General features: G+C 46.3%; 1 protein-coding gene across 1 annotated transcript in view; it reads left to right on the forward strand.

The window, feature by feature from the left end:
• Snx30 (sorting nexin family member 30) overlaps positions 1-18,110 on the forward strand; it is a 97,698-nt gene that overhangs the window by 72,483 nt on the left and 7,105 nt on the right. Inside the window, exons 5-8 of the mRNA XM_028779942.1 lie at positions 4,177-4,372; positions 5,659-5,858; positions 12,790-12,876; positions 14,883-15,035. Of these exons, the coding sequence (XP_028635775.1) occupies positions 4,177-4,372; positions 5,659-5,858; positions 12,790-12,876; positions 14,883-15,035 (636 nt within the window). The remainder of the gene's footprint in view (positions 1-4,176; positions 4,373-5,658; positions 5,859-12,789; positions 12,877-14,882; positions 15,036-18,110) is intronic.

Raw genomic sequence — 18,110 nt, forward strand, 5'->3', positions numbered from 1 at the left:
ACTTGTTCAGTTGACATCACTAGGACTTGAAGTTGGGCCCTGTGGCTCTTAAGGCCCCCCTTTCCAGCTGTATCACAAGGCCTGGCATTGCCTGCCAACACTCTGTTCCTCTTAGGTGTGTTTTCCAGTCATTTGCTAGAAAAACATTTGGCTTCCAGTGTGATGCTAGAGACTGTTGGAGCTCAAGTCGCTTGTACACTGGCTTTGTGCTTCACCTGCAGTTGTCAGAACTGGCCTGAAATCCAAGGCAGTCCACTCACACTGTGCAGAAATGGGTCATGTGTTCAGACCCTCAGGCAGCTTAGCTTCTCCCTAGTTAACCCATTTAGTTTCAGATCCATGCATTCAAACCATATATAATGTGCTCTAAGGACAAAGGGGTTGAAGTCTAGGTCCTTTTTTTTTTTTTTCTTGGTTAAAATTGCAAGAAAAACAGACATGTATACAGATAGCAGCTGCTGACATTTGAGGCTCCCAGAAGATTCTGTTCTCCACTCATGGAAACTACCTGGCAAAGTCCAAATGTTTTTTGTTTTTAGCTTCAGTTGAAGGCTGCCCGTGCACTAGCCCCCTCTACAGGTTGAGCCTGTTTAAATGTAACCGTTTCTCAGCATACTGATGCTTGGGTGTGGTTCTTCCAGTTTCTTGTTTTCCCAGAGTGCTAATTGGCTCTGAGGTTGCAAGTCCTTTGTTCTGAAGCCCCAGGCTGCCCTCATTACTGAATGAGGGCTGTGGCTTGGATTCCTGGTCATTAGGAATCTTCGTGAAGAGTGAGTGGGAGATTGTGTGTATCTTGGAGAGAGATGAATTGAGATTTCTGGGCTAAACAGTGTGACTTTTTTTTAAAAAAAAAAAAAAAACAGTGTGATTTTTTTTAAAAGATGTGCAATAAGGTCCTTCAGTGTCTCCATCAAAATCCAGTTCCATGGAAGGGAATGCGAGAGAGTAGTCCATAAATCAACGAGTTCTACCTGGGCTTGGGGTGGTGAACACTTTTAATTTCAGCACTTGGGAGGTGGAGGCAGAAAGAATAGGAATTCATCCTCAGTATATAGTGACTTGAAGGCCAGCCTGAGTTCCATAAACTCCTGTCTGAAGAAACAGGACTTTCTATTCTTAGAAAGCTGCAGCTCTACACTCATGAGACAGTAGCTCTGTTTCTCCCCACTAACTCTCCTGTGTTCTCCTTTAACATACTGTTGTGTGAACTTCCCTGGAGTGAGATGTCAACAAACATCTATTATTTCCCAAGACAGGAGACCAACAACAGACCAGCATAATGATTCCTCCAGAGCTGATCTAGTGAATGTGTTTGGTTTTATCTACAGCCCCCAGGGAGGGGGTTACTTACAGGAGCCAGGAGCATGTGTAACTGAAACAGTCTTACCCCAGTGTAGGCCATGACTTTCCTGTAGTTGTACAGATGAATACCCCACCCTATCAGCTTTTGTGCTGTATGTAACTCACTCTTACAACAAAGGAGAGTTACATACAGCTGTCAGTGGGGTCTAGGAAGGAATGTCTAGAGTCTCAGGTAAGGGTCTGGTGATCTTCCTCCTATGAGTAGCAAAAGGCCCGATCTTGACAAGGGTCCCTTGGGTAGTCACAGCTGCTAGATTCAGGCACTAAGCTGGGAAGGGAAGTGTTTTATAGCATGCAGTGAGGCCAAGATCCTAGATGAAGCACTTATATGCATTTACAAGACAGCCCTCTTGGTGATGGCATGCCCTCATCCCAAACTAGACATGTCCCCAAGAAGAAGCCAGTGGTTCTGGGAGAGTGTAAGAAAGCTCAGTGGGGACTTATGGGAAGGAATGGGAGCAGGAGGCTTGTTTCCCTGACAGGGACACTGTATATGCATTTGCTTGTTGCTGTTTTGAGATAGGGACTGTGGTGGTTGGAATAAGAGAATGCCCCCCCCCCACATAGTTCATAGATTTGAATGCTTAGTCATTAGAGAGTGGCACAATTTGAAAAGGATTGGGAGGTGTGGCCTTGTTGGAGGAAGTGTGTCACTTGAGGTGGGCTTTGACATTTCAAAAGCCCACACCAGGCTCAGTGTCTCACAACCCCCACCTGTGGATCACTGTCTGTCTGTCTGTCTGTCTTTTCCAGTGGATCAGGGTGTAGTTCTCAGCTGCTTTTTCAGCACTGTGCATGTCACTGTGCTCCTTGCTATGACAATACTGGTCTACACCTCAGAAACTGCAAGCAAGCCCCAGTTGAGTGCCTTCTTTTGTAAGAGTTGCTTTGGTCTTGGTGTCTCTTTACAACAACAGAAAGTGGTGATGGCAGGCCTCACTCTGTAGCCCGCCCTAGCTAGAGTGCCTGATCCTTATTTCTTAGCCTCCAGTGCTGGAATGATCCGAATGCACCACCAGCTCAGCCCTAAGAGCTGCTTGTTTGTTTGTTTGTTTGTTTGTTTGGTGGGTCAGTTTGAGGCACAGATTCTTACTGTGTAAGGCAGGCTGGCCATGAAATCACAGAGATTCACTCCCTCTACCTCCTTGTGTAGTTAAAGCCAATTGTAACCTCATGTTTTTCCACCTGTGAACTTTGTTCCCAGAAATTGTGACTCTGAGACTTAATATTTCATGAATAAATGCCTAGGCCAAAGCTTTGCTTGTTCCCCGACGAGCTCTTAGCATAACTACATATTTATTCTGAGTTTGCCATGTGGCTGGTTGCTTGGTCCTCAATTTCATGTGACTGTCTTCTGTGTCTGGGGCAAATCTTTCCACACCTATCTCTGTTCCCAGAAATCCTCTCTGTGTACTGGAACTTCCACCTCTGTATTTCCTGCCTAAGCTAGTAAGCCATAGGCTGTCTTATTGACAGGTGGATGCTTCTACACAGAGAACAAGTGTGGATTCTCTCTACACTCGAGTGCTAGAGCTTTCCCTTTTAAATTCAGATGCAGGAGGTTTAAAGGCCCAACCCATTTCCCACTTTTGCCTTGACCCACAGGAAATTCTGATTTAAAACTTGTCTGCAGTGTCAGTGTGCAGTGAGTTTTCTAGCCGTGCCTCTGTGGCTTCTCCAATGCCTCCCCTCACCCTGCTGTGGCTGTAGTTCGGTTTGAGTAAGGAGTGACCTTTAGGCATTTAATTTTGTCCTAAAGACAGCACGGGGTGTTTTTGCCAGAGGTTTTAAAAATTGTGTTAGAAAGAGTGTTGCATTTAAAGAAGGCAGTATTTGACTAGAGCAGTGGTTCTCAACCTTCCTAGTGCTGGGGCCCTTTATCTCAGCCTTCCTAGTGCTGGGGCCCTTTATCTCAACCTTCCTAGTGCTGGGGCCCTTTATCTCAGCCTTCCTAGTGCTGGGGCCCTTTATCTCAGCCTTCCTAGTGCTGGGGCCCTTTAATACAGTTTATGTTGTAGAGACGCCCCAACCAAAAAATGACTTTTGCTGCTACTTCATAACAGTAATTTTGCTGCTGTTATGACCTGTTATGTAATATTTGATATGCAGGACCCCTGTCAAAAGGTCGTTTGACACCCCTCCCAAGGGCTCATAACCCACAGGTTGAGAGCCACTGGACTGGAGGGTCTGGGGCCCAGCCATGTTGACAGGGAGTCTGGGCCAGTGGATGTGAGCCTGGGGGAAGGGGAGTCTACTGTAGAATGCTCTGCTTCAGGCATATCTGCCACCATCTTGTCACAGTAGTTGTGACTTTTTGCAAGAGTGGGGCCTGGTGACTACTGATACCCCATCATAGGAGGACGGCATGTGTGGTGGAGGGGGCTTTGTTGGACCGTCACTTCATCTCACCACTCCCCCTTTACTTCACAGATAGCTGTATATAATTCTTTCTAATTGCATGTGGCCACATGGCCTTGGAAGATGCTAGTGTATATAGACTCTGGACATTTAGTTGAGAGGAGATATCTATCTTTGCAGCTTTGGGGAAATTGTCATCCATACTGGAGTGAGACTTTGTTGTGGCATGGCTCCTCGATTTGTTCTTTAGACTTGTACTTTGGTTTGCCCTATAAGGGTAGGCAGATGTTTGACCTCTACGGGAAGAGTTCCCACAGTGGGCCTATGATGTGTATGTGGTCCTAACAGCTCCTGCTTTCTAGTTCTTCATATCCAATGAGACACTGCCTTCAGAAGCTGGTTGGTTCCCTTACCCCTGGCTGTGTGACTTAGAGGTTATGTTGTTGTTGTCTGCAGGACCTGAATGCCTACAAGAAGCAGGGGATAGCATTACTGACCAGAGTTGGTGAGTCAGTCAAGCATGTCACTGGAGGCTATAAGCTGAGGAGTCGGCCTCTGGAGTTTGCAGCCATCGGTGACTACTTAGACACTTTTGCACTCAAACTGGGAACCATCGATCGGATAGCCCAGCGGATCATCAAAGAAGAAATAGGTGAGCCCTTTGTTGAGATTGATGGTGCCCAGAGTGGTGGGAATGGCGTACATTATGCTGGCCTGAAGCAACCTGAAGACATTCTGCAGTGACAGAACCAGGCCTTATTCTGTTTAAAAACCAGATACAAAGAGGGAGGGGCTGGTGGTGCCTGGAATGTGTTTTGCACTCTGTCCTTGTGGTTTTGCACTCAGTCTTTAGTCTTGCACTCAGTGTGGTGTTTGCTGTTTCCATGCCCTCATCCACAGGGCCAATGGTTACAGAAATAAACGTAGCCGAGAGATGGCTCGAAAGAAGTGTGTGTGTGTGGCACCTGTGCTTGCCAAGGTCATGAGCCATCGAGCTTTGAACTTAGTGTTTCCTCCCTGCCCCGCCTCACTTCACATCCTCTCCTCTGAGCTGGGGAGTTGCTCACATCTGAGTCTGTCCCTGTCACCACTGCCTGTCTCCCCCCTCCTGTCATAGTCACCGGATTAACCTTTTCCCCTTACACAGCTGTAGGCAGACACACCTGAACAGCGTGATCACCACACGGAGACATGAAGCACACCACACAGGCCTGTTCAGTTATACAGTGGCAGCCGCATCCTGCCAAATGACAGGACCCTGAGACAAAGGGAGGGCTGTGTGAAGACATCATTGTTTTTCTTATTCCCCAAAACCACTGATAGGATACTGAGCGAGGGAGCAAGTCACCTCTGTGAGACTACATCTCTTTCAGCAGCGTGTCCCCTAGAAGCCCGTTGTTTTCCCATTGTGACTGACTTTTTCTTTTTAAAAAAAAAAAAAGTCCCCACTCTGGAGTACTAGAGATATGACTCAGGTTAAGAACACTTGTTGTTCTTGAAAAGGACCTGAATTCAGTTCCTAGCACCTACACTGTGGCTCACAGCCATCTATAACTCCAGTTCCAGGGGATATGAGGCCTCTGAATCTATCTGAAAGTCTCCCCCATTGCTTTCCCAGACATGTCACGTGCAGCATCATGGGGGGGGGGTAATTATTCCTGAAGGAGTTTGTTGCATTTGACTTTTAACCTTTTCCCCCCATAAGGCATTTTGGTTCTGATTAACAAGAATCCTAGATTTGTGTGTTAGTAGTAACCTACACTAGCTTTTAGATAAAAAATGTTAGAAATATATTACCCTTAAAGGGGGGTGTGTCCAGGAAAGAGAAGAGCCGAGGCTGTGTGTCCTAGTTTAGAGAGGTTTGGGCTGTGGATCCCTAAGTTGGTCACACCAGTGGGTGATCTCCAGCCAGATTCCAATGGCCATCTCTTCCTGTAGAGTACCTCGTAGAGCTGAGGGAATATGGGCCTGTGTATTCCACATGGAGTGCCCTGGAAGGGGAGCTGGCGGAGCCGCTGGAGGGCGTGTCAGCCTGCATTGGGAACTGCTCCACAGCCTTGGAAGAGCTGACAGATGACATAACAGAAGAGTTTCTGCCTGTGCTCAGGGAATACAGTCTGTACTCTGACTCCATGAAGGTAAGCCGGCTTGCTTTTTTGCATACTCACCAAAAGCCTATGGATTATTGCCTGTTTCCATGTGGTATACATCCCATCTTTGTAGTTGGGAAGACTAATACCAAGGTCATATAAATAGGACATATGGTGAGCAGAGAGTGTGAATTAAGCGGAAAAACAGATTGGAAGAAATTTTCTCAGTGTTCTCATACTGCGAAATTAAAACAGGAATGGGATGCTGTGGAGGAAGATGATCAGATAATTTAGGAAATTAAAAACACAATTTGTTGGGGCTGGGGAGATGGCTCAGTGGTTAAGAGTACTGGCTGACATTCCAGAGGACTTGGGTTCAATTCCCAGAACCCACATGGTGGCTCTCAGTTGTTTGTAGATCTAGTCCCCAGAATCCTTTTCTAGCCCCCTCAGGCCATAGGCACTCATGCTGCAGATATCAGCGGGCAAAGCACCTATGCCTAAAAATTTAATTTAAAAGTATTTGATTTGTTAAATAAAATTGGTAAAGGTGAAAACTGAAGTTTGAGGAAATCTTAGAAAGTAAGACCAAAAGAAGTTGTTTGACGGTGAAACACAACTGCAAGCATGTAAAACTGTTCCAGGAGGGTGAGGGACATCACAGCCTTGATCTCAAGGTTCCTAACTGAGAAGTCCTAACCGAGGGAACAAGAAAACTAAGGGAGGGAAATTGAGGAAGTGATAAGAAGAACTTAAGGGAGAATGTCATATATAAAAGGTATAAGAGCAAAATAAGCTTTGGCTCAGTGGCAGCAAGTGAGAGCACACCAATCTGTATACAGCATATGGATGACCTGTTCTCATGCCCCACATGGTGGCTCACAGAGACTAGCTGAGAATGTAGCTTCAGGGGATCCCTGTGAAGGTGGTACCAGGCAGAGAAAGGATTTGCCTTCCAACAGTGTGAACGGCTCTGTGTTGGAAGCCCACTTCAAGCAGCCCCCTTCAGATTACCAAGGACGGCCCCGAACTCTGATCCTCCCACTTACAGATACATGCTGTACTAACTACACATGTACAGGCTGCACCTGCCTAACCCGGAGGCCTGGATTGGTGATTATTGGAATAGAGCCTGAAAAACCAAAACTTCTGGCCCCAAACCTGCAGCTCACTGTCATCTGTTACATTGCTTTTTGCTGTGGATATAGATAGGTAGATAGGAAGGAAGAATTTCTAATGTGTGGCTGAAGCAAGTATAGAAAAGCATCCCGAATTATTAAATGAACCAAAACATTTTCACTTCTCTTACGAGGTTAGCAGTACTTGCTTTTGTGAACAAAAAGTAACTTTTACAATCGTTGGGGTTTGGTGTGGATTTGACTCTTATACACACACATGCACCCTTCATCAGGATGTTTTCCAACCTTACTCAGACAGAATTCAATACGCGCACAGTTTTAGGGTTTTTCTATTCTAGCATGTGGTAAATGTGTCAATACTCAATATACATTTGTGGTAGAGCAAGACTTTAAATTGCTGTTAAGCAGAGACTTAACTGGTATCTTAAAGCATGGGCTGCAGTGTGAGGCATTGGGTTGCCGGAGCAACTGAAGACACAGCAAGGAAGTAGTGGGTTGTTTCTCTTGTTCACCCCATGTGTGAAGCATTGTACTGAGTTTCTTAATCCTTGATCTCCAAAATACTGCAGTCAGATTAGTGGGGCAGGAGAGAGGATTGCCAACAGTGTTGTGGGGGAAGGGCATGGTGAAGAGGAAGTGTTGATTGACAGCCTCTGCAGCTGGAACTCTGTTCCAGTGCTAGCTGAGGTAAGCCAGCTAATAAAGGAGACTGATCAGGGATGCGCAGGGTGACTCCACAGCAGAGCCAGCGTTGACCTAAGGTTGTTGAGGTCCAATGCTCTTGGATAAGATTTTCAGTGATGCATTGATTCTCTTGTGTATTCATGCTGCCTAAAAATCTATTTTCACATTTTACTTCCCTAAGAGAATTCTTTTCAAAAAAGCTTTCTGATCTTTTATTTTGAGACAGGAGTTCTGTGTGTAGCCCTGGCTGGCCAGGAACTCTCCGTACAGACCAGACTGGCCCTGAATTCTCAGAGGTCCTCTTCTGGCTTCTAAGTGTGGGATTAAAGGTGTACACTGCCGTGCCTGGCAAACATTCTGGTGTTTTATATTTGTGTCAGAGGCTTTGGAGTTTGCTGGAAAAAGGGAAATTGAGAGAGAGAGAGTTTACTGGAGGCCTGGATGCAATCCTTTCTTGCACGTGCTGGGTGGGCTGCAGGACTAAGCAGATTCCTCTGGCTTTGCTTCCAGGGTTGTTATTGGTGCTAGCTTTGAATGAACCAGAGTGAGTCTTTGAGGAAGCCTCTTTCCCTTCCCACAGTTTAAGAGCTCACAGCCTCACCAGAGGAAGGCATGGGCTTGAGCTTGGGGAGAGGTATTGTAATCTCTGCTGTATACCCACAACTGTGGTATTTTCTTGGAAAAAAAAATCCAGTGTTGATGTTGAAAGTCAAACCACAGAATATGCCTGGGATTCCTCCAGTTCCCTTCATCATTGTAGGCAGAAGGCTATTTGCCACAAACGCGTCACAATTGACAATTCTAAGTCTCCTATTGGTACTGTTGGTTCATTGCAAACGTTTTGGATGACAGGTATTATGTTTGTATTGTTTGATGATTATTTGTAGAAAATTTCCAACATATCCAGAGAGGATGGGGTGAGTGTAGCAGAAACAGGAGGGTTACTGGGGTTTGCAGAGGGAGAGACAGAGAGAATTTTAAAAACCAGTTTTTAAACAATGGTCACATATTTAGTAGTGCTCAAGTTGTCTTGCACAATTTATAGTTCTTTCCCCCAAATCCATCAGAATCCATGTATTTATTGATAGGTTTCTTAAATATTTTATAATTTCCTCCTATTTTTAAAAATTGTTTTCCTCAACATTTTCTTGTTAAAAGTGAGCACTAAACTGAGTCATTAGCTTCTCTTCATCTTCACAGAACACTAGTAAAGTTCCAGAGTTTTAGGACCAGTTAAAGTCATGCTGAAGCGCTCCACTTCTGCACATGCTATCTGAGCTATTCTGTCTCAAATTAAATTTACCCCATCCCCAAACCCCAGTCCTTCCCACATTTGGTGACACTTCATGCTGCCTGCCTCCAGTATGGTTTCCTTGTTTGATGTCTGCCCCTCCCTCTCTGGCATGGAAGCTCTATGAACACAAAGCTGTTTTGTTTTGTTCTCTGCTCTTAGATTGATGAATCAGGATACCTAAAGGCAGAAGTAGAGGAGGAAAGCTAGTGACACAGAGAGAGGCTCAGGAGGTAGTGGTGGGGGACTCTGTAGAAGGAGCCTCTTGGCTTTCACCCTATTATATAGGGTCAACCCTCTAACTGTCATAAGCTGGTTTGGCCAGTTGAATCCACAGAGACTGTGTTATTGGAGTGGGACACCATCTTTGACATGGCCAGAAGTGTGTAGAGGGGTCCCTAGAGAAGATGCCCAACCTTCAGCATGGCTGGGTTATGGTAAGACTGTGAAACTTTAAGTCAGAAGATGGTGGAAACTGAATTGTTCTTGTCATGACATCCAGCAGTGTGGCCTCAAGACAGGTGCCATATTGTCACCATGCCAAGTGTCCTCATTTAGACAGTAGGTTCTATGTCTTTCACCTCCACCCAGTTATTTGGAGCCTTTTATACTGTCCAGTGATTCTGGGATGTAAGCCCAGGTCCTCCCCACAGCCTGCTCATGAAGACAACATCCCATTGGCTCCAGGTGAGCTGGGGTGGCACAGGCTCAGATAGAAGAGCAGCCAGACCAAGTGGAAATCGAGGCAGGGCATCATCTGAGGTCCTCTTGCCCTCTTTGTGGAATGGCATGAATGGATGGACTATGGTAACCATCCCAGGTGATGCATCTTCTCTCACATCCCTCTTTAGGAGTCTTGGCATCCTCAGCCAAGTGCCACAGTAAAAAACAGGAGAGAAAACCACATGCTGGGCTGACAGTCCCAGGGCATCATCTCAAGAACGCTGGTTCTGAGATTCCTGTTGCTACAACAGGGTACATGTCTGTGCAGTGTCATTTCTTGGAGTGCTAGACTGAAAACGATGCCTTTTCCAGTAAGATGTTCAGCATTCTGTGAGGGGTGTGCACACACACACACACACACACACACACACACACACAGAGAGACAGAGAGACAGAGACAGGCAGAGAGAGACAGAGAGAGACATAGAGACTTCATCATCTGTTTCTCTCTGGTAGAGAGGATGATGTCAGTATCCCTGGCCCCAGACCAGTAGATTTAGATTATAGCCTATGCTTTGTGAAGTCAGAAATGACCCCTGGTTTCTGTTATTTTCTTTTTTAGACTTACCCTATCTAATGTGCTACCCACTGGCCATAAAAAGACTTAATTAGCTTTAAATTTAAAGAAGTAAAAAAATTCAGGGCTAGAGAGATGGCTCAGTGGTTAAGAGCACTTTCTGCTCTTGCAAAGGACACAAATTATGGTTCCCATCCATGTCGTGTGGCTCAGAACTGTCTATGACTCAAAGTCCAGCAGGATCGACACCTCTGGTCTTGGTGGCAACCTGCATGTACATGTACATGTGTACACACACACACACACACACACACACACACACACACATCCATTTCTTCAGTCACACGAGACACATGTCAGGTACTCGATACGCAGATGGTGCTAGTGACGGCTGTGTTAGAGCGTGTGTCTGTCACCACAGAAAGCCCCATTGGTGACATTCATGAGTGTGCGGAACACTTAGGAGAAAGTGAATGGGAGGTGAATGATGGCAGGTTCTAATCTTCAGGAGAAGACTTCAGTTGTCAACCCAGTGATGATCTCCTTTAGAAGATGGGCCTAGAGTGCCCTTGGGTGTTCAGTCATCCAGCACTCTTGAGCACATCAGCAGGGATGCCAAGTGTCTAACACTTAGTCCAGGAATGGGTCTTTCTTGCTCCACGCTGTGTTAGGAGGTCCCTGTGTGGAATTTATGATTAGAGCCTGTCTTGGTAACCTGTGGCTTTGGAGGCAGTGGGTGGAAAAGCTCTCGCTGTTCTGACTGGCCATTTTTAAATGTACTGTAAGGTTGAGAACATTACAACCGGGTGGAACCGAGCTGTGCTTCTTCTACTGCAAGCTTTGTGTTTGGCACTTAGGGTCTAAGTAGCAGTGCTGAGACTGAGGGGAGGGAAGAGAACCTGGTATGCAGGCTCAATGGGATGATCCCTCTCTGGTGCTACCTGCTAGCATGGACTGAAGAGTGAACATGCCCGTATGCCTTTCACCTGAGCTCCCGGCTTGCCTCATCTCTGTCTCTCCCAGGCTGGGTATCACTGGGCCCATTTGCTGCTACTCCTTGCAAGCTTGCTGTATGAATCGAGGGACTTAGACCCATCATTCAGAGCTCTTGTATGTAACGGCCGTTTCTTTTGTAACGGCCGACGGGTTCTGCTACTTTGTAAAGGCCGGCCGGTTCTGCTGCTCCGGTCGGCAGGTCAGGGTCTAGCAAGAGAGAGAGTGGGGATGGAGGAAGGGGAAAAAAGGGGCGAGAGACGCAAAAGATAGATACAAGACAGAGTCCGGTGGCGTCTCTTCAAGTCTCTTCTTTATTCTCCTCTCTTCTTACTATATTCTCACTCCTTCAGTCTCCTGACACCTCTCACTTTCTCACTCCTTCCTCTACTTCCTACTTCCTACTACCTCCTACTACTTACTACCTCCTACTTTCTACCTCCTCAATAGAAAGGAAATCCTGGGTATTTATACCCTTTACCACGTGACTTACCCTCGTGGACAATCTCAACTGAAGCCACTACTTCACGTGCCTTGTAGCCATGGATACCAGGAGCACCTGGCAGCTGGGGGCACTAAACAGTGTAACAAGATGTTTTTCAGAGTGCGCTCAGCTATTGCAGGGTGTTGAAACAAGTCTCTTGTCAGGGTATATGGCTCAAGATGGCTGTAAAGATGATAGCCACTTTCGGCTAAGAGTCGGCTCCCAACACTTGTACACACATCTCTTACATATCAGGAGCTCTCTCAGACTGAACCCTTGCCTAGGGCCTGAGTCTCTGCATGCTTTTCCTGACCCAGAATAGAGAACAAACAACAGGCAGATCAGTCTACCAGGGATCAGCCAACAGATCAAAAAGTCAAGAACTAGCTGGGCGGTGGTGGCGCACGCCTTTAATCCCAGCACTTGGGAGGCAGAGGCAGGCGGATTTCTGAGTTCAAGGCCAGCCTGGTCTACCGAGTGAGTTCAGGACAGCCAGGGCTACACAGAGAAACCCTGTCTCGAAAAATCGAAAAACCAAAAAAAAAAAAAAAAAAAAAAAAGTCAAGAACTCTCCTACAGTCATTCTATAGCATAGTGAGTGTAGCTGATTAGTGTATCCATGAAAATTGCTGAGAGTAGATTTAAATGCTTTCACCACAAAAAATAAGTATGAAGTAATGTCTCTTACTTAGCTCAATTTAGCCATACCATAATATGCATGTATTCTGGAACACTTTATGGAGAGTAAATATGCATGATTTTTGTCAATTATATAAATTAATAATAACAATTAAGAACTGTTTTTACTAAGTTTTTTCTACTGAACCCAGAGACAGCCCTGCATTTTAAGCATAAAGCTTAGTCTGCTAGAGGTCATTGTACATGGTAAAGCTGAGGCCCCCAGCAGTGTGGCAGTGCTGCCAGGCTCCCCAGCTTGTTCTTACCAAAATTTGTTGCTGTCAACATCTGTAGGGTTCCTCCCTGGAAAGCTCACCCTCCGAGGTTGGTTCTCCTTCCTTCCTTCCTGCACTTAGAGCTGGTGGTACGTGTAGCTTCTGTCCTGGGAGCGCATGGCACTGTGATCTGGCGAGGGCTGGGGATGGAGGCTCCTTGGAAGACTGTTAGGAGCTTTTTTCTGCCTTCCACAGGGTGTATTGAAGAGGAGGGACCAAGTGCAAGCCGAGTACGAAGCCAAACTGGAAGCTGTGGCTCTGAGGAAGGAAGAACGGCCCAAGGTCAGGATAACACCCAGTGAGGGTGGGCAGCAGCTTCAGGCCCCCTGCTGCTGCTGCCTCTCATCCTTAGATTGAAGGATATAATCTGATTCTTACTTGTGATTGGAAGTTTTATTTGTATTCACAGAAGGGATGGGGGTAGGGAATGTTTTTTAAAAGATAATATTAAGGACCAACATTCAGGCAACTAGTCATCTGTTCTCACCTCCCTGGAACAGACTTGGGAAATGTAAAACCCAGACTAGACCTCGGAGATAACACTTCTTCACTTTGTTTATGCTTTTTTTTTTTTTTAAGAGTTGCCTCACATGATACTGTGTTAGTCATCTGGGACTCAGAGCGGGTGGAGAAGTGAGTCAAAGAGTAGCTCTGGGGATTGCCTGGCCTTTCAGGGCGCAGATGTGTCCGTATCCAGTATGCCGTCATAGCAGGTGGATACATGGCTGCTATGTTGATTCATATGTTATCATGGATCCACACTAGAATTCAAAAGCTGCTTGCATCTTACATGAATCTCTGGCCTTGCTTTGAGAAGGAAACAGGTAGAGGTTTATATGTTAGCGCATGTAAATGTCCTACATGTCCTGCCCACAAAAAGAACTCAAGAATGTATACTTGTAATGTATTTTAAGGGGATTTAGGACACCACCTTGCACTGCAACACACAAAACTGAGTTTGAGCACTGAACAAATGAGCAAACAACAAGAACCATGGACACCGTAGACACCGTAGACACCACATCCGACATGGAGGAGCCTATGTGGGCGCTGTAGCTCATCCCCCATTCAGACAATTTTTTGCCATCTGAGGCCTTAACAGGTGGCCCAGCCCCCAATGTTTTATACCTTGTGATAGACAACACCCATCAATTATCCTTGGATATTCCCGTCCCATTGTTGGTCAGACACAAGAACATGACTACCTCAGTCACAGAAATGAGAGTATTGAAACAAAGAGAGATTCTAGGTGTTCCTCATCAGTTAATTGTCACAAAAACCCACAAACAAGAAACAGTCACACTGTCAGCTCTCTACAAGCATGAGTGTGCAGCTGTCAGCAGTCCTGGCAACCTCAAAGGGAAGGTGCCCAGTCCCTCAGCCCTGTCCACACCATGTTGACATTGCTCTGGTTGGTAGCTACTGACTCAGAATAGTAACTACTGTAGCTTGGGCACATTTGGGCTCCATTGGGGACTTAAAACTTTCAAGGTTCAAGCAACATTTGCTTCTGGCAAGTGTTGGCCTAACTTTGAACATGGAGCACTTGAGATAAGACAGAAAATCTGGCTTAGGAGAACCACCATGACCAGGAGGCCCTCTCTAGCCATGTGGGAGGAATGCAGCTTACCACAGCAAAGCGAAGGTCATGGAATGCAGGGGACACACTTCCCTTTTGGGAAGTCTTTCTAACCCTTAAGAAAAACTTGAAGCCACTTGCTATATTATGCTTCAAAATTTTAATACCCTTCAGGGATTTTTCCTTCTGTTTTTGATCTTTATGGTTAACTGCCACTCAGAGCACAGAATGGTACCCAGTTCATGTATGATGTGGAGTTCAGAAGAGGTACCTGACTGGTAACCTCCTTATTCAGTTCACTCAGATACATGAGGAAAGGTATTCTCAGACATCATAAGTATTGGATTAGTTCATGTGACCAGAACAGGAAGTCCTTCTCCTCTAGTTCTGACACAATGCAGCACGATACCCAGGACTGTTGCTGTGTATGTTAAGTCTATACCTGTTTGTCAGCATGACTGAGTAAATCCTAAAAGGACTCCATACTGCCTTACTCCATACAGAGAAAGGGGTGGTTCCCCCATGTGTCTCTGCTCTGCTTGGATAGGTCAGATGATTCTTGGGGCAGGATAGTGCTTTTTACAAACCCTTCCAGGGTCTGCTTTCCAGGGAGCACTTTGACATTTTAATTTAGAACAATGTTTGTGGAGAAGCTCACAGTAGGAGAACCCAGTCACACTTTAGAGCCAAGGATATGTTTTCCTTCCAGGTGCCAGCAGATGTGGAGAAGTGCCAGGATCGGATGGAGTGCTTCAACGCAGACCTGAAGGCTGATATGGAGAGGTGGCAGAGCAACAAGCGACACGACTTCCGGCAGCTGCTCGTGGGCTTGGCTGACAAGAATATCCAGTATTATGAGAAGGTGAGCACACCCACTGTGCGTCTTAGTAGCCACAGCCTTTCGTGGATACTGTCTTACTTGGGGATTTACTGCTGTGAACAGACACCATGACCAAGGCAACTCTTATAAGGACAACATTTAATTGGAGCTGGCTTACAGGTTCAGAGGTTCAGTTCATTATTTTCAAGGTGCGAGCATGGCAGCATCAAGGCACACACAGTGCAAGAATTGCTGAGAGTTCTACATCTTCATCTGAAGGCTGCTAGCAGAATACTGGCTTCCAGGAAGCTAGGATAAGCGTCTTAAAGCCCACACCCAGAGTGACATGCCTACTCCAACAAGGCCACACCTACTCTAAAAAGGCCACACCTCCAAATAGTGCCACTCCCTGGGCCAAGCATATTCAGACTACCACAGGTGTCTTCCAGAAATCCCCAAACATGATCCCCCTTGTCCCATCCTTAACCTGCCTCATGTGAGCTACCCCAGTGTCCTGGCAGACTGTGCTGGGTTTCAAAGCTGAGACCCTGCTCTCCTAGGCTCCCTCTTGCTGGAGGAAGTGGCTCTTTGATCTGGGAAGCTGCTGCTTCCCAGACCCAGTGATACCAGCATGGGTACCCCAATGAATGGAGGCTTTGGGGTTACTTCATGTTACCTTGTGGTTTGCATAAGATGTCTTCATTTTCCCTATGCCATGGACCCCCCTCTAGTCATCTGTTGAAGCTGACAGACATCATGCACACCAGAGGGAATTAGGTCCCATTACAGATATGTGTGAGTCACCATGCTAGAAACTGAACTCAGGACCTCTAGAAGAGCAGTCAGGTGCTCTTAACTGCTGAGTCACCGCTCCAGCCCACAGTAATATTTGATTTTAATGTTGAACTTTAAAACACTCTTTTTAAATAAAGGTATATGGAATTACACGGGAAAAAAATGCTATTTAAAAAGACTTTTTATTCATATACCCTTTTGATTTGTGGACCTCAGATTAAGCATTCCTCTTAACACACACACACACACACACACACACACACACACACACACACACGCGCGCGCGCGTGGGAGGGGAGGGTAAAAGATAAAAGCTATCTCCTGAAATCAAGGTTCACTCCTTATGTACCTCATTTGAAGTCATTTCTGGCAATAAGTCTTGATGTCCTTTCGTAGCCTAAACTTAGAGTTAAACAGTGGCCCAGTTTCAGTTGAAATAATTTGGCCTTGAAATTCAGCTGTTGGGAACAGAGCAGCCTCTTACCATCTTCTGTGGGAAGATGCTAGGGACAGGCCTGTCTCCTAGATTGTGCCCTAGGACTGTTGCAGTAAATCTCCAATCCCAGAAAGCCCTGTAAAAAATCCACATCTCAGTTATGACATTTATAAACTGCACACCTAGGTTGGGCGGATATACTCGACTCTGTTCCCCAGCTATGAAGTTGCTTGCTACTGGCGATTCCTCCAGGCCACATGGTTCTGCTCCATCTTCCTTCCACTTCTTCCTCTGGCTTCCTCTCTCTCCTCTGGCTGGTCTCCCCCTCCCCTTTCTCTCCTCTCTCACCCTCTCTAAAACTCCCAGCCCCACCTTTTCCTAACACTGCCCAATCACAGGCTCTAGCTGTTACTTGACTGGGTAACACAGGGACACGGTTCACCTGAAATCACCTGAGTAGTTTTGCAGAAGCAGAATTAGCATCAAAATACAAACAGTACCAAGGCAGTCCATAACATAGGACTTGTCCTTGGCTCACTGCCCTCCCCCTCCTTCCTGAGGCTTAGGTGCTTGTGGCTGCTGCTCTGAGCTGATGTGCCTGCACTCTGCCTGGTTTACTAAAGGGAGCTAGGGGGGGAGAAAGCTGTCCTCAACCCTTTCATGCCTTTTCTCTGATGTCCCTGCTGCCTCTAAACTGTATTTGTTCTAGATGCTTAGTAGGTGCCAGCTCATTAAATTTAAATCTTCATCCCACCAAGCGGTGTGGGTATCAAGGAACCCTGAGTGAGCCAAAGTCCTGAATGTATGTGCATTGTGACTCATTCCAAAGGACCCCGAGGCCTCAGACCCGTGAATATTGGCAAATGCATTTCATCCTATGTGCCAGGCTTGAGGGACAGAAAGCTTTCCTCAGAGTCTGAGTGTGAGCTTTTGTGAACAATTGATCAGGGTGTTTGAAGACTAGAACTGCCACTTCCCCCTCCCAGATGTTTACAGCAGGAGACTGTCACCTACAGAGACCTTCAGACACTAGCAACCCCCCCCCATGCTACTCCTAGTGAACTCACTGGGGTTCCATGTTGCTGGCAGGAGGAGCCCTCAATCACAGTGAGTACACCCCCTTCTGATCCCAGCTTTACTCTGTGTGTGTGTGTGTGTGTGTGTGTGTGTGTGTGTGTCTGTCTGTCTGTCTGTCTGTCTGTCCTTTCTCCCTTCACATCTAGTCAGGATTGCAGGACTCAAGGGTCATGGCAGTTAGTATGACAAGGAGAATTTTGTGATTAAAGCCATCATTCACAGAAGTTTAAAACCTGCTCCCAAGCTGAGCAGCCTTTGAGTGCCGAACTGTAAGTGTTTAACTGATGGAACCATCAGTCCAGACTGTCCCCACAACAGGCTTAGGAGACAGACAGGGGCCATAGACTTCTGGGGACAGTCCTGCCTTCCCAAAGGTAGGAAGTTCTCCCCATGTGAAATCAAGCCTCCTCCTGCTTGCCGTGTTAGGTGAGGCACCTGCCCAGCCTTTCTTTCTTCATTTATAAGTACTAATCGCTTTTTGCAGGATAATTGCAAAGACAAAGTAAAATGCACATGCAAGTTACCAGAACATGCCAGCATGTGGAAGACACGAAATTAAAGTTTACCTCAATGCTCGTATTTCAGAGTTGAAAACCAGTGAAGTCCAGTGTCTCCACCATGCCTGTTGTGGATGAGCCACCATCTATCTCTAAACTCCCAGAGTGCAAACTCAGGGCTTGCATCTGTTTCTTCCCATTGTACCATAATCAGGGCCTGTCTGAGGCCTGGCCTTGGCTTCTACATGTATCTGACGTTGTTTCTCTGCACTTTTCATATGCAAGGGATTGACTACCCAGCTGATAAATAGC

The sequence above is a fragment of the Grammomys surdaster genome, unplaced genomic scaffold, assembly GCF_004785775.1.
Source record: "Grammomys surdaster isolate TR1022 unplaced genomic scaffold, NIH_TR_1.0 363, whole genome shotgun sequence".
Lineage (NCBI taxonomy): Eukaryota > Metazoa > Chordata > Mammalia > Rodentia > Muridae > Grammomys > Grammomys surdaster.